The 24,632-nt window shown below is 46.6% G+C and overlaps 1 protein-coding gene across 1 annotated transcript in view; it reads left to right on the forward strand.

The window, feature by feature from the left end:
• DDX20 (DEAD-box helicase 20) overlaps positions 1-24,375 on the forward strand; it is a 24,823-nt gene extending 448 nt beyond the window's left edge. The window contains exons 2-13 of the mRNA XM_041754667.1: positions 175-509; positions 13,629-13,985; positions 14,274-14,368; positions 16,184-16,352; positions 16,979-17,093; positions 17,212-17,354; positions 17,494-17,632; positions 17,727-17,785; positions 18,998-19,080; positions 19,411-19,516; positions 19,668-19,769; positions 22,556-24,375. Of these exons, the coding sequence (XP_041610601.1) occupies positions 13,685-13,985; positions 14,274-14,368; positions 16,184-16,352; positions 16,979-17,093; positions 17,212-17,354; positions 17,494-17,632; positions 17,727-17,785; positions 18,998-19,080; positions 19,411-19,516; positions 19,668-19,769; positions 22,556-23,706 (2,463 nt within the window). The 5' untranslated portion in view covers positions 175-509; positions 13,629-13,684 and the 3' untranslated portion in view covers positions 23,707-24,375. The remainder of the gene's footprint in view (positions 1-174; positions 510-13,628; positions 13,986-14,273; positions 14,369-16,183; positions 16,353-16,978; positions 17,094-17,211; positions 17,355-17,493; positions 17,633-17,726; positions 17,786-18,997; positions 19,081-19,410; positions 19,517-19,667; positions 19,770-22,555) is intronic.
• Positions 24,376-24,632: the final 257 nt, after the last annotated feature.

The following is a 24,632-nucleotide window of genomic DNA, read 5'->3' on the forward strand; positions in this document are numbered from 1 at the left end:
TCAGCGGACACCGCCCGGACCCCGGGCGGGAGCTGGGGCGGGTCCCCTCCCGGCGTCCCGACGCCGCGCCTCCCGCCCCGGCCCGCAGGGGGCGCTGTGGCAGAACCCCCGAGTAATCAGAGGAATCAGCGACGTGCGGTTTCAAGGTGATTAACGGAAGAACGTTTGCCCCAGGTGCGATTTGCTGTCTCCGTGGCGGAACCGTGCAGATGCGGGAAGAAGGGGCAGAAAATGCAGGCGCTGCGGTCGTATCGCTCCTCGTTAGCAAAGAGTGCCCCTCCCGCTTACTACTGAAAGGCAGGAGAGAGGCAGGAAGGATACAAATGAGCATCTTCAGAAGGGAGCCTGCAGAGCCCATTTGGATGCCTCCGCATCACCCTGGGTCCATGGGTACAGGGGACCTTCCTTGCCCGTGTCTTTGTCTTTGGGCCTCTTCCTGAGTCCTCCCGCTTCGGACGAAGCAGCAACAGCGGTACCCGCAGGATCGAGAAAAGAAAGAAGAAGCGCAGGTGGGTCAGAATTCATTCAGTCTGAGGTCTGTGTCTCCGTGGCCTCTTGCCAAGCCCGGGGACCCGCGCTCCTTTCGCTATCCCTGCTCAGGATCCGGCGGCGGCCTCGTCAAGCAGAGAACCCGAGGGCCGCAGGACGGAGCCGAGAATCTTCTCCGGCGTTCCGAGCTACGAAGCCTGACATCTCAGGTCCTTCTGCTCTCCGGGGCAGTAGGTTACCGGGCAGTCGGGCCCGCGGGTCCTCTGGGCTCCGTGCAAGGCCCAGCCCGGCGGCTTCCTCGCACTTGGGAGCCCGAGATCCCCAGGGGGGTGGGTGCCTTTCCGTGGGGCCCCAGGTGTGTTCACAGTGGAACCCACCCCCAAGGATGGAGCTGCGGTTCCCAGACTGACTGAACCATTTCTGGAGTTGAATCTCCCAGGATTCTGATTGAAAGGGGGATCTGGCCACTATCATAACCCATACATTCTCTTATACTGAGAGAAACACCACAAAAGGGTTCCCCACCCCTGTGGGCCTTGCCCACTGTTAGAGCTCAGCACCCAGCACAGTGGCAGCAGAAGAAGGCAGCCAAGAAACATTTGTGGGTCTGTGGTTGAAGTAGTCTTTAGTGGCACGTGTAAGCCCCAGCTTCTCCACCCCTGAGAGCTCCGGGACTGGAATCCTCTTGCATGGCCACAGTTCAAACTCCAAGAGATGCACCCAGGCTGATCTCCTGGTAAGAACCTTAGGCTGAGTGGTTAGCACCCCTAACCTGCTGACAGCACAGCCCAACATGCACAAATGCTTTCCTTTTACTGGCCTCAGCTTCCCTTGCTTATAGGTAAACCCATGTGAGCCTGACACCTTCATACTCCCTACAAAACACTGTTTTGACAACGATCTTTGCAGTTGTCAGGACAAGAGGAATCCCATCTCAGAGATAAAGAATATATTGTTAGCACAGCCAGATTGCATTCCATCCACTTAAAAACAAATCCCATTTTTAACTAAAGTATGGGCTCCCTGGGTGGTGCAGCGGTTTAGCGCCTGCCTTTGGCCCAGGGCGTGATCCTGGAGCCCCGGGATCGAATCCCACGTCGGGCTCCCGGTGCATGGAGCCTGCTTCTCCCTCTGCCTGTGCCTCTGCCTCTCTCTCTCTCTCTCATGAATAAATAGAAATTTTTAAAAAATAAAGTATAATTGACATAATATGCCAGTTTCAGGCGTATGACACAGTGATACAACAATTTTACACATTACGAAACCCATCTACTTTTAAGGTCAGGAGATGGAAAGAAAAAAAAAATTGATGACCATAATCTCAGTGCAATGCTCCAAAGAGAGGTCCCAGGCAAGTCAGAGGTCTATTACTTTGTGGTTCCCACAGGATTCTGGAAGAAAATGGGTGTCAAACCCTTAAGTCCTTTCACAATGTTGGGCCATTGCAAACTCGCCCTTGAGGAGGCTGACACTGCACCAGGGTGCCATGGGGCTGTGTGTTACCTTGCTTCTGAAGAGGTAGCTCTGTCTTCTGGGCAGAGCAGAAGGCAGCAGGAAAAAGGACTGCTTCCCATTTTTCTTTCTTTCTTTCTTTCTTTCTTTCTTTCTTTCTTTCTTTCTTTCTTTCTTTCTTTCTTTCTTTCTTTCTCTTTTTTGTTTTTGTTTTTTTTTAAGGGCTTAAGTGGTAGAGAATAAAGCCTGTTGCCATAGTTATATAAACATGAGTAGATATTCCTAGGCTGAGGACAGGGGATGGGGGACATGATTCATTCTTGCTGAAGAAGAATCAAATAGTTCAACCTCCTCTCTACTGTCCCCCAAAAGTCAGCCTGGAGGGAGGATGAGATTATCTCTGACATTGGCTGCAAACACACTTTTCTCAAAGCCATCCAGAGCTGGGGTGGAACCCTCTGGAAGGCAGCTCAGCATTTGCTCTCTGCTGGTGGGGATTCCTGTGTGGCGAGTACTTGTCCTGAGGGAGAGGGTAAAGCTTCTGGAAATGGTGTCTTAAGGGTATCAAACTCATGGGGTTTTCCCAGCCCAGTCAGGGAGGGTGGCCCCCTTTGTCCCAGTGCCAAAGCCTGGAGGTCCTGGCACCAACGACTGAGCTCAAAGGGAGAGGCAGAACCAGTTGTGTCCCAACAGAGCTCGCATCCTAAACTAAACAAAGGAAACGCTGCTGCTCTACTGGCTCTATTTCCTGTGGCCCCCACCTGGAGGTCCCCACCCATGGCGTCCCTGCCAGCTCTGGAAGGTGTATCCCTGGGCGAAGCAGTGCCCATCTCCACTGGCAGCAGAAGAGCCGAGGAGCTCACACTGACATGAGGAGAGACACATGTGGCCACATGCAGTCTGGAAGCTTCATCAAACATAGGCCTTCCAAGAGGGAGGTTCACACCCCCACTACCCTCCTGCCTCCACCTCCCGTGCCTGCCAGCAGCCATCCCCAGCCTCCTCCCTGCTCCTCCACACCTCCAGAGCACCAACAGGAAAGGCTGACTCTAGAGATAAACATGTGCCATTGGAATGTGTTCAGATGTCACTGCCGAGCTGTGTCTCCCCAGGCAGAGGACCTTGCCTGGCAGGCAGGTCTGCAGGTGCTGAGCAGAGACTACGTGTCTGAGAGTGCACACAGCTGGATGGCGGGGACAGCACTGGAGTGAGGCCTAGCTACTCTCAGAAGGCTCTAACTCCTAGCTTTAATCCTCCATCCACCTCAGACGGGGCCCTGGGCTCCTCTGTCTCCCACAATCCTAATTCCAGGGGAGATGGCAGAGGGACCACATGGCCTATATGCTGGGAGGTCTCTGGGTTCCAAAGGAAAGATTCACTTTGGATTTTATCTATTTATTTGAGAGAGAGAGAGAAGAGAGAGAGAGGAGAGAGAGAGAGAGAGAGAACAAGCAGGGGGGTGGAGCAGAGGGAGAGGGAGAAGCAGAACCCTGTCTGAGCAGGGAGCCTGACATGGGGCTCCATCCCAGGACCCAGAGATCATGACCTGAGCCGAACAAAGGCAGACACTCAACCACTGAGCCACCTGGGCGTCCCAGCTTTCATGTCTTTAAACATGGAGTGCTGTTTTCCCCACTTACAGACAGAGCAGCTGAGGCTCAAGGAGATTGTTCTGTATGGTGATGGAAGGAACAAGAGCTCCCAGTTCCCTCTTTTCTACTACCCACGCTGCTGGAAGAGGAAAGATGTGCCCTGGGCTGGGCTACCAGAGATGCTACAGCCCATGAGGCATTAGGCTCCCCATCTGCAAACCCCACCGTCCACATAGTGCCATCCCAGGCACCACTCTCAGCCTCCATTTCTGTCCAGTCACTGGCCTGCAAGACCAGGCCATCAGTGGTGCAGATGCTAAAATGTGTTCAGAGGGCATGGAAGGAAGGTGTTGGAGGAAGAAGTAGCAGTCTGTGACTTTGGGAAAGCTCCATGTATGAATGTGCTGTCTCTCCTGAACAACTCAGAGGGAACCGCCTTGTGCAAAGTTAGAGCAGCCCAAACAACGAATCATTATCTAGACCAGGCTAAGTGTGGGCTGCTACCAAGCCGTACCTGGAATTATTTGTAGCTATGGGTCTCCTGCTTATGGTGCCTAAGCAATGGTCTCATTGCTACTCGGGAAGCGAATATTTCCATTTTGCACACATTTACTGGAAAAGCAAATATTTTTCAACTGCAAAGAACACCTAAAGAATGTCAGGGCACAGCTAAGGGAAATGCTTATACAATTTGTGCAGACTGGCCCTGGTAGACACAGATTGCAGGGAAAAGGAGAGGGACCCATTCTCAGGACTCCCCTGGGGACATTCTGCCCCAGCTGACTCCCTGGAGGCCCAGTGCCGGTCCCATCCCCGTGGCCTTACCTACTGTGGCTGGCTGCTCAGAGCGCACGCTCCTCTCCCTGCCAGATTCTGGTAGCTGTGGGCAAATCCAGAGCTTGGCAGCTTGCCAGGGAGAGACTTGTTAGCAAGATAAGAAGGAAGGCTACCTGCTTCTCCTCCTAGGCTATAGGGCAGGGAGAAAAAGAGGGCACATGTCAGGGATGGCTTACTGCACCAGACTGGCTCCTAAGAGGCTTTGGCTTCGGGTCTTCTGCAGGGGCCAGAGAGCTGTCCTGGCCTTGATCAGATGGCGGCCCTGGGCTGTGGCCGGAGACCCTGAGGGCAGCCTGGGCTGGGGTGACGGCCGCTGCTGGAAGGGCTTCTGCCTGACCAGAGAGGAAGATGCTCTCCCTTGGGTCCTGTGGGGTGTGGGTGGGCAATGGCTCCCAGCAGCTGCAGTCTACACCAAGAGAAAGCTTCGAGGCCCAAAGTGGAATGGCAATGAGGCCAGAGACACATGTCATCACTTCACAAATGAAGATGCATTTTAAAGAGGAGGCACTGAACGAGCAAAGGGGTGTGGGTTTTTAATGCCCCCTCCTCCCGCCTTTGGACAGATTTTCTTAGCTGTGATTATTCCCCATGAATCATCACCCATAGGAAGTGACTGAAGCATTGGAGAGTGAATAATGAATCCCCTAAATGGTTTTTTGTGTCTCTGCCTGGAGCATTTTGGAAATAGCTTGCATTTTCATCTTTCTGACTTGGAATCAAAGAGTTTTTGGAGCTGAGGATGACCTTATGGAGAATCAGGGGACCATGACCTCATGGGGAGACCAGAAGTTAAGACATGTGTGTCCGAACCTCCAGGCTGGCAGTAAAAATAGGGCTTGCTAACATCTATGGAGTGTATCAGGTGCTCAACTATTCTTCTCAAAGCCTCAGAGGCAGAGGCTTCTGTTGCCTCTATTCTGCAGTTGAGGAAGGAGCTGAGGAGCCAAAACTCCCCTAGGGTCACCGGGAGGCTCTGGCTCCTGCCGCAGAACCCATGCTCTCCCTCTCTGTCACTCCACCGCCTTGCCCCAGGGCCTCACACAAGTAATTCAACCTCTTTGGGTCTCAGTTTTCACCTCTGTGATCTTTAAAATTTAAAAACTCTGACCAAAGTCTGCATTTCTGGCCCATGCATATGACTTGCAGGTCAGGAAAGCGCAGCACAGAAATCTGAATGAGTTGCCCTAGTAGACTGGAGACGTTGGCTCTGCGTGGGGCCGGTGACAGCAGCAGGCATGAGTTCAGAGGGCTGGATATTTGTCTAAGTACCTCCGACCTGCCTGTCTGCCTGCCGTTTCCTAGCTTTCTCAGGTCAGAGGCGGGAATCAGAGTCCCTCGGGAAGCAGAGACACAGAGCAGGGTGATGCCGACCTGGCGTGGTACATACATACTCTGCCAGTGGGTGATGGCGACAAGGAACGTCCTCATCAAGCAAATGTTACCCCAGGTGCCGACTCTCACCCCGAGTCCTCCATGGCGGCAGTGGTTGCAGGGTGCCCCTGCAGTGCCTGCTGGCAATCAGTGTGCACCAGCGTCACTGGCATCCCCATCCTGGGTCCTCCTTATGGAAACAGAGATTGGGGAGGGCTGGACATGTTGATGAACACATGGTTGGCATGTGCCCGAGGTGGAAATGAGGGCATTATGGCTGAGGCCGCACTCTGTGCACAAGGGCACTGTGCAGCCATAGATGAGTGTGAATGTGTGTGTGTGTGTGTGTGTGTGTGTGTGTAGGGGGGCAACTCAGAAACTGAAATGAGCTCTCATCCACCGGTGAGTGGAAAATTAGCTTTGGCAGGTGAGGAACGGGTGACGGGTGAGGAGCCAGCGGGTGTCAGTGTTACTTTCCGACGACGCTGCTGTGGCTGGTGTGGCTAATGGTCTCCCGGTCACAGCCCCTGCCCCCGAATTGTAAGGAGGGGGAAGTGGAAGGGGCTTGGGAGGCTTCGGGTGACATGAGTGTGATGGAAGGGCCGTGTGCCTGGCAGGTGGGCTTCACCAGCCACTTGGGAGCCGGCATCACCACGGTGGCCTGCGGAGCACGCTGCGTGGCTTTCGCGTCTCCTGTGGTTGGGAGGAGAAACAGCATCTTGGGGACTGGATCCCAGGCGTTGTGCTGGAGGCGATGGGGCCGGACGCGGTAGGCAGGAGGCCTGGGTTCCTGGACTGGCCCTGCTGCCCGTCTCCGCCTGACCCTGCTTGGCCCTGTAATCTCTCCGTGCCTCAGTCTCTCTAACCGTAAAGAGGGGCAGACACTCCCTCGGTTCCTGTCCTGTTGTAAAGGTTAGATGTGCAGAGGCCCTTTGAAATGTCACCAGCACGGTTCCAAATGGGAGGCCCGAGTGCCGAGGCAATTTGTGGAGCCTCTGGGGAGGCAGCCACCTGCCCCTGCGTCAGCCCGGCAGCCCCTGTGCTCCATGGGTACTTCAGCATCTCGCATCCATAAATTCATCCCCTATCTGTAGTCAGCAAACAAGGGAAAGGGCAGCCTGCCGCCGCTGCCATCTGATCTCAGCAGCCTCGGCTCTAGGCCTCCTCTGCCCCCACCGGAGGTGATGATCCCTCTGCCCTCCCTTGGCTGCTCTCAGCCTGTCAGTTTAATTTAACAAGGTTGCAGGAGAGGTTTGATTTAATCAAACCAGTTGCTGTATCCATTCTGCTCCGAGGTCCCTCAGTGTCACCCCTGAGGCTCAGATGAGACAGTGACAATTACTTCTTCCCTGTCTACTTCTTCCCCTCCCTTTCTCTCCCTGAAGGGAACAAGGAGGCAGACTGGTCTCCTGGGACCTAAGAATAGATGCCAAGGATCAAAGGAGGGAAGCAGCCCAGCCTAAGAAAGCCCCTCCTGGGCCTTAAGTGGCTTTGTTTAAGGCTGAGCAACAGCCAGAGGAGTGGAGGTGGGGACGTAAGAAAATTCAAGCAGATCTGCCTTGAGAAGGCTCGAGACTGCCGGAGGACAGAGCTGTGCCCTCCACGGAGAGAAAACCAGTCCCCCTTATTGTCAGGAAATGAGGTGGAGGGTGCCCCAAGGGGGGAAGGTAGCTGTGTGCACACGTGGCACCACAGGCGTTTATTTCCAGGTTCTCAGCCCTGGATTCTGGTGGGGGGACCCAGAGCTGGGGGACAGCAACAAAAACAAAAGGCGAGTCTCCATCCAAGTTTTTGAGGCTCTGTTCTTGGCTTGAGAGTGGCAGTGACAGGAGGAGCTGCCCCCTGAGCAGGGGTTTTAGGGAGGCTGCGTGGAAAAGAGTGGGGGCAGGTGGGAAACAGTGGTGCGAGGCAGTGTGTTGCATACCTGAGGGTCAGTGGTGGGGAGGGTCAAGGTGGGAGGTCTGGTCCAGAAATCTCAGGGCTTGGGGAATTTAGAATTCCAGAACCAATCTCTCTTCTGGCCACTTTACCCTTGGGATTTCCCCGCTTTTCCAGGAAGTGGGCCCTCAGTGCCTCTTGTTGTCTGGAGCAGTACACAGGAGAGGGGCCAGGGCCTCTTGAAGGGGATCCTCACTCAGGGTGACGGGAATCCCACTTCTTTGTGCTCATTTGTGTCACATTCTTCCATTGGGCTGGGCAACCGACAGGTGCCTCCCTCCCTAGGCCTCTTGCAGAGTCCCCTCCCTGCCATTTGTCTCCCACACATATCCAGCAGACACCCCCACCCGCAGGAGCCGAATATGATTAGCGGAAGCCCTTCCTGACAGCTCCAAAGAGAATCCCTCAAATGCATATTCTATTGAGTGCATCTCATTGTTGCTGACAGCTGCTTTATCAATTAAATTCCACATTCCTAGTCTTTGGAGACGCCATGAGCCTCCCTACCTAATAAATCACAGGCCCCCACTTATTGTTAAATGTCCCATCAGTCTCTAATAAACTCCTTGCCAACAGGGGCAGGTTATTTATTATGTTGCCTGGACAAGAATGAATTGGGCCCCGTTCTCACAAGGAGAAGAGCAAATGTGCTGCCTTCCTAAAGACTGAGGCTGTGGTACTAAAAGGGGCAATTAATCAATGCGGGGCTTGGACAGAGGGGGTCTGGGTCTGTAGAGAGGGAGGCAGACCTGGGATTCTTTCTCGAAAGCCTGCCAGGCAAATGCCTGTGGCGAGAAGTGGGTGAGCAGGGTGCACGGCGCAGGGACTGGGCCCTTGCTGCTTCCCCACCTCCTAATTCCTGTCTTAAAAGGTACTGAATAGGGGATCCCTGGGTGGCTCAGCAGTTTAGCACCTGCCTTCAGCCCAGGGCATGATCCTGGAGCCCCGGGATCAAGTCCCACATTGGGCTCCCCGTGTGGAGCCTGCTTCTCCCTCTGCCTGGTCTCCACCTCTCTCTCTCTGTGTGTGTGTCTCTCATGAATTAAATAAATAAAAAATCAATTTTTTTAAAAAAAGGTACTGAATATATGGTCACTCCTAACGCCAAGGGGCATAAGTAAAAATAGTCATTCTCCATGTTGGAAGGTAGCTACATGGGATTGAGTAGGTCATGAAGCAATAGATTCTGTCCAGGAGGCCAGATATTGTGAGTTGATACACTCCAAGTTTATTGATGGCACTAATCCACTGAACAGACCAATGGAGGAACAGCGGGAAGAAAGGTCCCCCTTGTCCAGGAGGGAGAGAGTGAGGAAACAGGTGCTTCATCGGTCTGCAGGATAAGCAGTGTGCCCTGGCGCTTGGAGAGCCGTCACCTAGCACACCTAGGTGCTGTCGGGTGTAAGAGACAGCATGTGAAATGGGTCCTGCAGTGACCTGCCTCAAATCAGATCCCAAATGTAGATGCTGTAGATGCAAACTCCTCAGCTTGGCCATGACTAGAGCCTCATCCACATTTCCAGCCGCGTTTGTCCTGTTACATAACAGGTCCCTGTGCACGGGAGAGCACAGCACACTCCATCTCTATTCCTGTGGCAGCGGACAAACTCCATCTCTATTCCTGTGGCAGCGGACAAGGCCCTCCGTGATGCGGGACCGATATATCTCTGCAGACTCATTTCCTGGTACCTGCTGCCTTACTTGCCTCTGTTCACACTAAAGCTCGTGGCTTCCCTAAACTATTACAGTTTCTCATGCTTCCACGCCTTTGCACAAACTGTTCACTTTGCCCAGAATATCTCTGATTTGTCTGCTTGGTGAACTCTCCTTCCACCCCCACTGCCTGATGTACTCCTTCTCTATCCTGAAGGATCAGCTCAGAAAGTGAAGCCCTGGTACTTCACAGGACTTGAGCTTTGCCTCCCTGGTGCTGTTTTGGCACAAGTACTAGATTCCAAGGATTGGGAGAGGAACGATCTGCTCATGGAGCTTTTCTCATAGTTAGGTGCATGCTTTAAGGCATGCTTTCATTTTGGGTGGAGATGAGGAGGGCATAAAGCAAGCTACTGCTTTTGGAATAGTAAAAGGCATTTTCCTTAATTTCTCATAAATTCCCACTTTCTCCCACATGACAGCCACACTTCAACGAAAGCCCTGAAAAATGAGTATTGCAATGATTTTACAGCCATCTTGTGCTACCTGTGTGTTTCCTCCTTGATCAAGGCCACCTGTCAGCCTGTACGTTTCTCCTTGAGGGCCAGGCTCTGATTATTCCATCCCATTTCTGTGTCTCCCTTGTTTAGCTAATTCACATTAGGTGTGAGAGGATGTTTGTCAAAGAAAGAACAAAGAGATGTTCGTGGTTGAATGCAGTATGGCCTACCCTTTGTTGCTTTGAGGGTCCAATGAGAAGTAGCCATAAGAACGGTAGTGCAGGGATCCCTGGGTGGCACAGTGGTTTAGCGCCTGCCTTTGGCCCAGGGCGCGATCCTGGAGACCCTGGATCAAATCCCACGTCGGGCTCCCGGTGCATGGAGCCTGCTTCTCCCTCTGCCTATGTCTCTGCCTCTCTCTCTTTCTCTGTGTGACTATCATAAATAAATAAAAATTAAAAAAACAAAACAAAATGGTAGTGCAGGGCTGCCTGGGGTCTCAGCAGTCAAGTGTCTGCCTTCGGCTCGGGGTGTAATCCTGGGGTCCGGGGTCCCCTGCAGGGAGCCTGCTTCTCCTTCTGCCTGTGTCCTTGCCTCTCTCTGTTTCTCATGAATAAATACAATTAAAAAAAAAACTGTAGTGCTTTTCCTTTCTACATTTTCCCATGGATCCTCACACTCAGGGTGGGCCACCTTAGGTCCATGCTTTTATTCGCCATCATTTCCCTCTCCTCTGGTATAGGAACCTTTACTGTGAAATGATCATATGGGACCATTAGAACCTCAGCATCTACCCTGAGTCTATGTGGTTTGTTTTGTTTTGCTTCTCAGTACATAGGAATCCTTCCCAATAAAACTCCCAGGTACAGAGGTGAGGAAAGGCCTCCCACATAGACGGACCAGCATAAGAAAAGGCTGGGGTCCCAGTGTGATTTTACCCTGGGGGAGGCCGGGAGGCACACAACAGTCTGACTTGTTGCTGTGAAACCTTAACTAGTTATTGAATGGTCTCTTACCTTTGGATTTTATCTTTATGGCACTAACAGTTACAGCCAATAGAATTATTAACATTTTTCACTACTGAGGAAAGCACTTTATTGATTTGTGTTTTTCACTGAAGCAGTACAATTTCTTCCTGGTAACATTACTGCAATATTTGTGTCTGTGAAACATCACAAACAACAGACACAATCCCAGAATACCTATAAAACTGTAAATGTTCTTTTCTGCAAGAGCAATCTTTTTGTTGCTTTTGGGATGAGAGCTGGATTCTTCATAAGTGATTGGTGTGAGTCCTACAGAACTATTGCTGTGTGCATGGATACCCAGTGAAGACTTCTGAGCAAGACTCAATGTTTATTAGGCCCATCAAGGGCATGTGCTGGGCTGGCGAGCCTAGAGTGTCAAAATTCCCACCCTTCAGAAGCTCATAGTGAGGGACAGACACACAAACAAGTAAATAGGACACAGCAAGAGTGAGACTGGAGTTATTATAGAGTGAGTGGAGGTCTGGCATGGGAAATAAAGAAGGTTGTTAAAAGGAATGGGATCTGCAGCTGGACCCAAACAATCTAAGAATCGCACTGAAGAAAGATTACTCCAGCACCCGTGGGTTGAATGGTTGGGAGAGAGAAGAAATCAGGCGGGGTACCATTCAGAAGGTTGTTTCAACAGCTAGAATGATAAAGGGGCTTTAAAATAGGACACATGCCATGGAGAGAACAGAGGAATGAACTATGTGGAGGCCAAATTATCTGCCCTCAGGTTATCCTTAGAAAAGGAGAGGGGCGGTAGGTAGTGGAGTCTAGAATAATTCCCAGGTTTGGGATTTGGGAGTTAGGTGAATGAAAGAGGTGGGGATACTATGGGGAAGCCTGCAAACTTCAGTGCCTGCTCCTGGCAGGCCCCCCCCCCCCACTGCTTCACATGGACAGTTGACATTTTCTGCATTTTCTAGATTTTTTTTTTAAAGATTTTATTTATTCATTAGAGACACAGAGAGGCAGAGACACAGGCAGAGGGAGAAGCAGGCTCTCTATAGGGAGCCCGATGCGGGACTCCATCCCAGGACCCCAGGACCATGCCCTAAGCCAAAGACAGCCGTTCAGCCACTGAGCCACTCAGGGATTCCTTTTTTCTAAATTTCTAAGCAAAATTCATCATTGGGACCTCTTTCCAGTGGGATTGCCTTGCCCCTCCTATATCATTTGGAATCTGGGTGTGTGCACATGTGTGAGAATAGAGTGAGAGATAAGGATCAGAATGATATAAGGACAAAAGAAAAAGTTGGGAGTTGGATGCCGAATATCTTTAGGTTTGAAATTGTGAATAAGGTTAGGTTCTGGAAATATTTAAATTTGGAATTATGGCTAAGACTTGGTCACAGGAGCTTGTTTATTCAATAAGTATTGAGTGCTTACTATGTTTTGAGATCTGATTTTTTCCCATTAGGAATACAGGAGAGAACCAGACAAGTTCCTGTCCTAGTAGAGTGGGGGATACAGACAATAAACAGTCTTAGGTAGTGGTAAGTACCATGGAGAAAAATAAAGCAGAACAAGGGACAGAGAGTAGTGGGAAAGGTGGGAGAGTGGAGGGGATGGGGTAATTCTGTTAGATAACAATAACAGGTAGGGGTGAAATAGGTGATAGAGATTAGAGTGTAATCATGATGAGCACTGAGTAATGTATAGGATGGTCGAATCCCTATATTGTACACGTGGAATTAATGTAACACTGTTAACTCTGCTGGAATTAAAATACACTGACGTGGCTAGAACTGGAACGTATTATGCTGAGAGAAAGACAATTACATGGTTTCACTCATATGTGGAATATAAGAAAAAGTGCAATGGGTCATAGGGGAAGGGACAGAAAACCAAATGGGAAGAAACCAGAGGGAGACAAACCATGAGAGACTTAACTCTAGGAAACAAACTGAGGGTCGCTGCAGGGGAGGTGGTTAAGGGGATGGGGTAATGGGGTGATGTGATGAGCACTGGGTCTTATTTGCAGCTAATGAATTACTGAACCCTACATCTGAAACTAATGACGTACTTACAGGCTGGCTAATTAAATTTAAATTAAAAAGACATTAAAATACTATAGGCGAGGCATGATCCCTTTGGAAAGGCGCTATTTGAGCAGAGACCTAGAGGAAGGGAAAGCTGCGGACTGTCAGTTGTCACTCGTGAGATGGTGGTGCAGGGTGCGGGGAGGGGCAGGAGCAGCGCAGGGGACAGGGCGGACTGGGGAGCTATCCTATCAGCCGTCGGGCGGCGAGGCTGGGAACAGACGCAGGCACAGGACTAAGGGAGGTCTGAGGGCCCGCTCCGGGTTTAGGAGGTGGCAGCAGGGCTTGGTTGCAATTCAGCAGATGGCAGGGTAGCTCGGGGAGCCGGGTACCCTGCCGGGGCGAGGACAGAGGGTGGTGAAGCGGCACCGAGTCGACACCGACCGGACCCCGGACGCCCTGCGCGGGCGGGGAAGGCTCCGCGGCCCGGAGGCGGGGAGCGTGACGCCCGCGCGCATCACAAAGCCCGCGTCGAGGGGGCGGAGGACCGGCCGCGGAGGCCCGGGAGGCCCGGGAGGCCCGGGAGGCGGGGCGGCGCCCTCGGCAGGCCGCCGCGGCCGCACCCCGTGACCTCCGCCTTCCTCGAGCCACCTGTTTGCCGTCCCCGCCGTCCCCGAGACCTCCCAGGCCTCCGACGGCCGTCCCTCGGCCCCTCTCCGCGGCCGAGAGCACCGCTGTCCCCGGGAGGACTGCCAATAAAGTTTTTCATCTTCTCGTTCGTAGGCTCCCGCCCTCGCCTCAAGTACCGCGAGATCCGGCGGCGCGGCGGCGCGGCGGCGATGGCGGCGGCGTTTGAAGTCCCTGCGGCGTTAGCGACTGTGGAGGCCGCGGTGCCGGCGGAGCGTGTGGCCGCCCAGCTCACGGCCGCAGAGCCGGTTCCCGGGCCGGCGCGGAGCCTGCGGACGGCTCACGACGTCAGCGGCCCGCGGACTCGCACCGGGGACGTGCTGCTGGCGGAGCCGGCCGACTTCGAGTCGCTGCTGCTGTCGCGGCCGGTGCTGGAGGGGCTGCGGGCGGCCGGCTTCGAGCGGCCCTCGCCGGTGCAGCTCAAGGCCATCCCGCTCGGGCGCTGCGGGCTCGGTGAGGGCGGGAGGAGACCAGGGCAGAGACGCGGCGTTCGGGTGGGACGCGGCGCGGCCCTTTGCGCGGTAACAGGTCGAAGATGAGCCGTGGAGGTTCAAGGACGAGGCGTGTTTCTGGATGTGGCCTTATGCCCTTTTTTTTTTTTTTTTTTTTTTGAGTTAACTAAAAACGAAGGTGCCAACTAGGTGGTCCCTGGAGACCCTTCCGGTTGTGTGATTTCGTGTTGGTATCTAAGCTTCTTTAGTCCGTACTGGCTTGTGATCTATTTATTTTTTTTCTCCTCAGATTTAATTGTTCAAGCCAAGTCTGGCACTGGGAAAACCTGTGTGTTCTCTACCATTGCTTTGGACTCTCTTGTTCTCGAAAACCAAAGTACCCAGGTGAGTATGATTTGGAGGACCCAAAGGAGGTTACGTTATGTGATTGTTTTTTTTTTTTAAAGATTTTACTTACTTATTCATGAGAGACACACAGAGGCAGAGACATAGGCAGAGGGAGAAGCAGACTCCCTGCAGGGAGCCTCACAGGGGCTGCGATCACAGGATGCGAGATGCTCAACAACTGAGCCCCCCAGGCGTCCCTGTTATGTGGACTTTATCACGGGTTGGATGCAATACCTGTAGCTCCCCAGAGACAGATGGATTTGATGAATGATTGAGTCAAGCAAATGAAAGGTCTAGAAGTTAAGTAGACATTAAAGCTATTGGATGGTGGTGGTGTGGACAGTGACCAAGGATCCGTCATTAGTGTTAGATGTTTGGAAATTTCTTTTTTTTTTTTTTTTTTTTTTTTGATGTTTGGAAATTTCTGTTACTGCATCTTAAATAGATTATGTCTGCCATGTGTGTCAGTTTTTGCATTACCTGAGAATACAGGTAGGTTTTCTTTATTCTTTTACTTGCTGACCCGATTGTGGTAAGATTTAGTATTTGACCTGATTGATGATAAGACGGTGCTCTGGCTATTGCTGCTGGTAACTGCAGGTGATTCTTAGAGCTCTGTGAGTATATCCTATTGATCTCCCGTTTCTAGGTTTTCTTGGAGTAGGTCTAAAGATGGTCTACCCAAATTAGTAAGAGACATAGGTTTGGGGATCATTTCTTTAACAAAGTTTTGTTGAGCCCATGTTATGTATAAACAGTATGCCAGCATATCCACATTCCTTTATATCTACCAAATCCTGGTTGTGCCCATAGGAAGCCCTTTTGCTTCCCAAAGACCTAAGCTGTTCTACTTGTGAATTTGAGATGTAGTTGAGATTTTTGGCTTCTGACAATTTGGCAGTAGGTGAAATGCTAAAATCCCGAATAAGTTCCATAAACCAAATTTGTATTTTCAAACTTCAGATCTTTGTGTTCTCAGAGTAATACATATTCATTTTTTGAAAATTGGAAAATTCAGGAAAGCAAAGAAGTACCAGAAAACAACACATAATCTCATGTACCCAGAAACTGCTGTGAATTGTTTTGGCATATTTTCTCCCTAGGTTTTCTTTTCTTTTCTTTTTTTTTTTTTTCTTCTCTTCTCGTAGCTGAGAACATGTAGTTTCACCATGTCCTCCCATAGTTAGTTACATTAGTCTCAAGGCTCTCTTTCATGGACCTAGATATCTGACCCTGATTTGGTCCAGTGACATGGGCCTCCTTGCTGTTCCTCAGGCACATCAAAAACATTACTGTCATAAGGCCTTTTCATTTGCTGTGTCCTCTTCCTAAAAACAGTTCCCCAGATGTCACACAGCTAGCTCTACTCTGCAGTGTACACTTAGGTCCCTAATGTTACTTCCTTAGTGGCCTTCCTTCACTGGCCCATTCAAAACAACTCCCTTCTTTGTCACTTCTCTCTCTTTTCCCGTTTGATTTTTCTTTATAGCACTTTTCATTGTATGTCATGATTTATGTATGTTTTTTTATTGTTTGTCTTCTTACATAGAATGAAAGTGCCACGAGGAAAGCAAGGACTGTGTATTGTTGACTGTTCACAGCAACCTATTTGTTTCTTAGTACATATAATAGGTTCTTGCTTAATATTTGTTGAATGAATACATAGGTGAATGAACGGATTAGTTTCCCTTGTCAGTAAAAACTTAAAACAATTGCTTAAATGAAAGATAGCTCACTGTAGTATGAATGTGCCAATCATACGTATCTACTCCTGTGACTTGTTAAAGGTTTATATATCTTATGCTTTTTTAGATTTTGATCTTGGCTCCTACAAGAGAAATTGCTGTACAGATACATTCTGTTATTACTGCTATTGGAATAAAAATGGAAGGCTTAGAGTGTCATGTCTTTATTGGAGGGACTCCATTATCACAAGACAAAACCAGGCTTAAAAAGTGTCATATTGCTGTTGGCTCTCCTGGTAAGATATCACCCTGTTCATAATTAGGGTTCCTTAAGAACTGAACACTTTTAATGTAAGTAATGTAATTAATATAAGAATATGGGAAATCTCCGATAACTATGAGAATTATTTTGAGAATTATAAAATGAAGAGGCTTAGAACAGTGAGATACAAACATGTGACTACCAACAGAATTTGGATTACCAACAGAATTTATGAGATCTCCATTCCTAAGGATGTTTAAGCACATGTATGAAATTGGCTTCTCAGAAGAAGGGGAATGAGATGATTTTCAGGAAGCCTTTTTAAGCCATGGATTGGGATTATTTCTGTATTAATCATTCAGTTGTGAATCACTCAAATCAGAATTTAGTATGCAGGGCTTTTGCATTCAAGTCTTTTGATGGGAAGAGTGTTTATGATCTATACTAATTGGTGGTGAAATAGGAAAAAATAATGGATTTAGGCAAGATCAGAACTCACAATTTCTGCTTTGTGATTCAGTTTAAATGCATAATAATGAGGGTCAGGTTAAGAAGGTCAACAGTATAACCTGTGAGTAAGTTGAGTAACAACATTGACCAAGATTTGCACATATTCAGTGCATCTTGAATAATTCAATATGCTTTTCTTCTGGAATTTAGGCAGAATTAAACAACTGATAGAACTTGACTACTTGAACCCAGGCAGTATACGTCTCTTTATTCTTGATGAAGCAGATAAGCTTTTAGAAGAAGGCAGCTTCCAGGAGCAAATAAAGTAAGAAAAATAACTTGCTTGACTATTAAAAGTGTATCCTAAAGTGTCTCTCTTTAGCTTTTCCAGGTGGTAATTACTGTGATTGGTTTCCCTGGTGTGTTTTTCTTCTGTTTTGCAGCTGGATTTATTCTTCCTTGCCTGCTAGTAAACAGATGTTGGCAGTATCAGCTACCTACCCTGAATTTTTGGCTAATGCTTTGACAAAGTACATGAGAGATCCCACTTTTGTAAGACTAAATTCCAGTGATCCGAGTCTCATAGGTGAGAAGAGATATTGGATACTTACATTACTGGTTTGTGATTTTTCTGGAGCTTTCCCTTGCCTCATTGGCTGGTGCTTTCATATTTGCTATTAGGATATAGCAAATATATTTATTTTAACAGAAGACTCTTTTTGTAGGTTTGAAGCAGTATTACAAAATTGTCAATTCATACCCTTTGGCCCATAAGATTTTTGAGGAAAAGGCTCAGCATTTACAGGAACTGTTCAGCAGAATTCCATTTAATCAAGCCTTAGTCTTTTCTAATTTGCACAGCAGGTATGTACCTTAAGAGGTTACCTGGAGAATTTGTGAAATAAAAGGTGTAGGGCCATATCTATAAAATGATAACCCTCTATGTTATTTTTCATAGAGCACAACACTTGGCAGATATCCTTTCTGCTAAAGGCTTTCCTGCTGAGTGCATTTCAGGTAAGCTCCTCTCTTCCTTTAGTCTTTGTTTAGTGTTCTGACTTGAAGCATGTCCAACGTCAGGAGGAAGAAATAACTACTTCATGAGTTGTCTTGTGAGTGTGAGGTTGCACTGAGTCTTCAGAGTAAAGGAAATTGGAGGTGAATTTTTCATTGAGAGATCACATATCGATATCCTTGTTCAAGAGGCAACTTGGTATGTAATACGAAATTAGAAAATTGGAATGAATGTCGGTGAAGAACTTAATAATTTTATAAAATTTGTCATCTTCAGAGAAAAATACTTTGCTACCTTACATAATCATTGTAAAAATGCTAAGAATTGCTACCGAATTAACTGTTTTGAAGTCCTGTAACTTTTTTTTTTTTTTTTTTAAGATTTTATTTTTAAGTGAATTCTACATCTAATGTAGAGCTCAGCTCACAACCCTGAGGTAAAGAGTCACATGCTCTTCCCACTGAGCCAGCCAGGCGCCCCAAGATGATTCATTTTTTTTTTTTTTTTTTTTTTTAAGATTTTATTTATCCATTCATAGAGACAGAGAGGCAGAGACACAGGCAGAGGGAGAAGCAGGCTCCATGCAGGGAGCCCGATGCGGGACTCGATCCTGGGTCTCCAGGATCACACCCCGGGTTGCAAGCAGTGCTAAACCGCTGTGCCACCAGGGCTGCCCAGATGATTCATTTTTTGACACAAAGCTAAATTATTACTGCTGACCTAGTAGGAATGAAAGATATAAAGAAATTTTTGATCAGTGAGCTCCTTTTTAGAGTTTTCATTGATATCTTAGTTTATAACCTGTTAGCCTTAGTTTGGTCATTATATATCATGGGGTACAGGGAAGACTTTTCTAATATTTTGACTGTAGATCACACTTCAAAACTAAATTTATAAACAGCTGATTATAGCAATTTTATTTTCCTAAGAGTTATTCTACCCCATATGTAACTTTGTGGATATAGTGTTAAATCTGCAAGCATAACCCAGTCATCATTTAAAATTAATATTTGAATTTCAAGCTGACAGCCTAACCAGATTTTAAAAGATTCTGACTTTAGGTCTTAGCCTTGATTTGCATATGAGGATAGAATTAACTTGGGTTGGTGTATTTTTAAAGCTTGAGAACGATAGTTATGATTTCTGTTTTTTTGTGGATTTGGTAAATATTTATTAGGTTGCTTTTATATGACTTTCTTTTTGGGTCTTTTTAGGCAACATGAATCAGAATCAGCGTCTTGATGCTATGGCCAAACTGAAACATTTTCATTGCAGAGTCCTCATTTCCACCGATTTGGTAAATTTCCTGTTCAGTTTGAGTGACTAATCCATCTTGACTTGGGCTCTGTTATCAGAGGCACAGGGTTCATCTTTTATTTTACATAGGTGTGTCTGATAAGAACATCAGAAGGGAATTATCTTTCTAGTAGGGGAATTTGCTTTCTTCAAAGTTTTATATTTTCATCTTTATTCTTGAAACTCGTCCTTAGAAATTAATTTCTTTTTCCTTTGCTCTTAAATATTCTCATGTTCTTAACTTGGCTCTTGGTTATACTAGAATAATTGAGTGTGCGTTGGTGCCTGTGTGGCAGTTAATGCAAGTACTTACTGTCTTCTTCAATCCAAGACTTCCCGTGGAATTGATGCTGAGAAGGTGAACCTGGTAGTAAATCTGGATGTACCATTGGATTGGGAGACATACATGCATCGGATTGGCAGAGCTGGTCGTTTTGGTAAAAAAAAAATAAAAAAATTAAAAAAATTAAAAAAAAAAGAAAAAAAAGTTTGGCTGCTTTCTTTAGGAGGAAGAAATGCAGATGTGACAGGTGGAGTGTCACTTATGTGAAACTGATCTGCGACATAACATGCCCTCTGTGCTTTTAGGTACTTTGGGGTTGACAGTGACCTACTGTTGTCGGGGAGAAGAAGAAAACGTGATGATGAAAATTGCCCAGAAATGTAACATCAATCTTCTGCCTTTACCAGGTATATTTTGTCTGTTTCCTTTTTTTTTTTTTTAAAGATTTTACTTACTTATTCATGAGAGACACACATGAGGGAGGCAGAGACACAGGCAGAGGGACAAGCAGTTTCCCTGTAGGGAGCCCGATGTGGGACTTGATTTTGGAACTCTGGATCACTCCATGAGCTGAAGGCAGACACTCAACCGCTGAGCCACCCAGGCGTCCCTGTCTGTTTCATTTTGCTGTCAAAAGAATAATCAATCATATTGGCAATAGGCCTCTTAAAAATAATTGCTGACACAGAGTACTTAGGATATGTTTGGTCCCATTCAGTATATTAACGTTTTTAATTCTCGCCACGATCCTGTGAAGTGTGTGCTATTATTACTGACTTTTTGTGAATGAATGTATTGAGGCATTGAGAAGTTAAGTAATTTGCCTAAGCTCTTATAGCTCATAAGCAGCAGAGAGAAGATTGCAAGCTAACTCTTGGCACATGAAAAATATTTAAGTACTATGTTAGCTGTATATTTCAGTTTGTAACCTTGCAGTTTCATTTTATTCTTTTAAATAATGGGGCATATGCAGCAGAGAGAAAATTGCAAGCTAACTCTTGGCACATGAAAAATATTTAAGTACTATGTTAGCTGTATATTTCAGTTTGTAAACTTGCAGTTTCATTTTATTCTTTTAAATAATGGGGCATATGTTTAATACTTTTGTTGCTATGAGAGGTAATTCTAGCCATATTCTCCATTGTCACCACGAGGAAGGAGTAGTGTCTTTAATTTGAATGCTATTTTAAAAAATTTGAAGAGTTTTCTTTCTCTCCTTTTTTTAAAAAAAAGTATTTATTTATTTAAGCAATCTCCATACCAACATGGGGCTCGAACTCATGACCCTGAGGTCAGGAGTTGTATGTTCTTCCAACTGAGCCAGCCAGGAGTCCCTGAAATGTTTTCTTTTGATTTTAGTGAGTCATTTGTCAAGTTGATTTTTTTAAGTGCCACCTTGGAAACTGCACGTCTCAAACTATTAATGATCTCTTGAAAATTAAAAAAAAAAATTGTAGAAATGTGGTTTGCTATATATGTTAACATTTGCATTGTTAGTGTGTAAGTATACATGTGTATACGTACATATGTGTGAATATATATATAAATATACAATATATACATGATCTTCTAGAATATGGGATATGTAGTTATTGAATAAATGTAGCATTGAATATTTTACCAATTAATATATAACTCATTTAGTGATTTTTATAAAGCTAGATTAAACACAGGTCTGGGAATTCTGTGGATTCTCAAAGCTCTGGCTTTGTAATAACTCATTTTGTGAGTTTCTATTTTCACAGATTTCTTCAGTTCCTCTAAGCTTGTGTCCTGATTTTCTAAATTTGTTTTTTAGAAATGGTTTTTAGGTTCTCTGTTGTTATAAGACATTACAGTATGTTAATTATATGTGTAAGTCTGCTGGTAACCTATCAGATGATTATAATGTAGAAAAAATAGAAAATTGGTACAAGAGGGTTAAGACTTTGGTAGGATTCAGTGTTATAGCATCTAGTGATAAAAATTAAGTTTGCCTTTTGGATACTGGAAAATGACATATTTTGATCTTTATGTGATGTTAACAGAGCCCTGAAATCATGAGAAAAGTATATTCATGGTGTTGGATTTATACTGGACTGAGACCTTGTACGGCAATAGACTGTTCCAATGAAGTACCTGGGGCAGGAGTGGGAGAGGTGTAGGCAAGCAAGGGATCTCACCTTAGTGGGAATCAGAGTTCTCGTCAGAGGGTCAGTCTGTTCAGCCAGGTCAGGAGCCCCAGCTGAAGAGTCCAGATCAGAGGGATTAGGTAGGGGTACGTGTACATGGAGCACTGACAGCAGCAACAGATGGGCAAGATCCATGTAAATCAGAGGCACTGTATGTTTTGTCTTCCTAAGGAAAACTGATCACACTTTGGGAAGGTCTGAGTTTGCAGGCGGAGTAAGTCATCCCACCTGGATGGAATAGGAAATTTAGAGAGCTGGAGCCAGCAAATGTTTTAGAACTTACAAGTGCCATTGAGACCATCAGTATTTTTACAGTCCTCTGACATTTACCCCTAATAGAGGTTTTTCCCCACTGTTGGGGGCAGTGATTTCTCCTTGTTGGGAGCATAGGGTGGCCGGTTTACTTGGGTGCAGAGCTGCAGTTGTAATGTTTCCCAGATGATAAGCTTTGGGGGGAGCACAGTCCATTTTCTAGTATCTTGTTTTGCTGTCGGTGGTAGTCAGATAAAAGGGAGGCACTGGGGAGAGCGAGAAGGGCAGAGATGGGAGAATTGCTGCAGGCGTGGACCTTACTCCTTGCATGAGCTCTTTTTGAGCAGGAGGTCCAGGGAGATACTGCTGAGGGTATGGGATGTGTCCTGCATATTTGGGGGCATATTTCTTTTCTTTTTTAAAAGATTTTATTTATTTATTCATGAGAGACAGAGAGAGAGAGAGAGAGAGAGAGGGGCAGACACAGGGAAAGGAAGAAGCAGGCTCCCTGCAGAGAGACCCATGTGGGTGGGACTGGATCCCTGGACTCAACCTCTGAGCCACCCAGGCATGCCTGGGGGCATATTTGTTTACTGCAAGGATTGTTTAGGTCATTACAAATATAATGTAATTCTTAAGCGTCTTAGTATATTATTAGTATGTTTTATTTCTTAACCTTATTTGACCCTGGAAAGCATAAGAAGTCATTCAAAAATTCCTGGTCTAGAATAGCTCAAAATTTTAAAATTCTTTTTGTTCTTGTTATGTAGATCCCATTCTTCCTGGTCTAATGGAGGAATGTTTGGATTGGGACGTGGAGGTTAAAGCTGCTATGCATACATATGGCTTAGCAAGTGTACCTACCCAGCCCTTAAAAAAGCAGATTCAAAAAATGGAGAGAACCTTTCAAACTCAGAAAGCTCATGGTAACCACGTGGCTTCATCTAGAAATACTTCTGTGTCTGCATTATTAGTCAAATCAAAAAATAGTACCAAACAAAAGCTTCCTGCAAAAAGCCACTCAGAGTGTGGAATCATAGAAAAAGCAGTGTCTCCAAAAGAGTGGGGCTGTGGCATACAGTTGGAAGAGCAAGTGAAGAATTCTGTTCAGATCCCTGCTGAGAGCTCTGCCAGTCAGCACCAGGTCAAAGAAGTGTCACTCCCCAAAATTCCTTGTCTGTCTTCCTTTAAAATCCATCTGCCATACTCTTTGACTTTTATAGAATTGGTAGAGGATTATGAACATTATATTAATGAGGGGCTAGAGAAACCTGTGGAAATCATCAGGCATTACACAGGTCCTGGGGATCCAACTGTGAATCCTCAGAATGGTTTGGTAAGCAGTAAAGTTCCTGAGGAGAAAGTGCTGATGCTGGCAAGCAGTAGCCAGTCTGGAGACTCTGAGAGTGACAGTGATTCTTACAGCTCGAGGACTTCCTCCCAGAGCAAAGGAAATAAGTCCTACTTTGAAGGCTCTTCAGATACTCAGCTGAAAGACTCAGAGTCCACGCCTATGGATGGCCATACATCTTTGGAACAACCTCTGAATGGAAACGACGCCCCTAATCCTGCAGAGTGTCAAGAATCACCTGAAACCCAAACGAAGGCAAGGCATAAAGAGGGGGCTAACCAGAGAGCTAAGCAGAGCCGGAGAAACCCTCCCCCGTGGTCTTCCTATCAAGTGCAGGCTGAGCCCCAGGAAGATGGTTGGTATGACTGCTGTGGGGAGACGCATCCAGGTTTTTCTGACGCCTATCAGGATTATGAGGAATACTGGAGGGCTTACTACAGGGCGTGGCAGGAGTATTACTCTGCTGCCTCTCAGTCGTATTACTGGAATGCTCAGAGGCATCCAGGCTGGATGGCGGCTTATCACATGAATACAATTTATCTACAAGAAATGATGCGCGGCAACCATTGATTACAGGCAGGACCTCAGACCATCCACATACACCAGTGAGCGATTCCTTTAGTTAGCCAACCTCCTTGTCCTAGAGTAGAGTGGCATTTTTGAGGAATTTGAAGTCTTGAGGCTTCCTGCTGGGACACACCTATTTTTCAGATTGTCTTGACCTACCTGACCAGGTATATTTTCTTCTTTTTTTTTTTTTTTTTCTTAAATTTTTCACGGATCAAATTCTTGAAAAAAAATTTGGGGGATGTAGAGCTAAAGGTTCCAGGAGGCCATTTTCTGTAAGCCATTTGAAAAAGAAACATTTAAAAAGACTTATACCACTGCTTACTTGAAAAAATAAAAACAGCTGAGATTTAAAAAATAATTTATGCTGTGGAGTTCTTGACAAAAGGCTTGCACTGTATTTCGTATTTCTATAGAGGTATGTTCTTTTAGAAATTTGTAGCATAGTAGCTCAGAAAATCCCTTCGCCTTTTATGTTTCGTCAGGAAGGAATAAATACTGCTTCAGACATTTCCCAAAGGTACTTGCTTTCATGTTCTTTGCTTCCATTAAAAATATTTGTTACCAGTAAAAATGCAAAATGTTTATTGTTGATCATTTGAATGTCTTTTGTTTTTAAGATTGTGAAAGCTGTCTGTTTTTTACTGTATATTAAATAGCTCTGGAGCATCAGTGGCTGTCTTATTTTTGTTTCTTAAGAAAAGGACTAACTCTTACTCTGTTGGTTCTTGGATCCTTTTAGGAGTCTGATGAAAGCTATAGATTTGTGCCAGAAAAATTTCCATTCTGTGAACAATTGTATATGTAATTCTAAGGCATTCATTATGACCTCTAACATCCATGTATGGAACCCAGATTAGGAACTGCCCTACTCTGCTGGGAGGCTAAGAGAAAGTTCTAGCTCTTTGTCTTAAGTTTTTTTAGGAAGC

Source organism: Vulpes lagopus, chromosome 5, assembly GCF_018345385.1.
Source record: "Vulpes lagopus strain Blue_001 chromosome 5, ASM1834538v1, whole genome shotgun sequence".
NCBI classification, from domain to species: Eukaryota; Metazoa; Chordata; class Mammalia; order Carnivora; family Canidae; genus Vulpes; species Vulpes lagopus.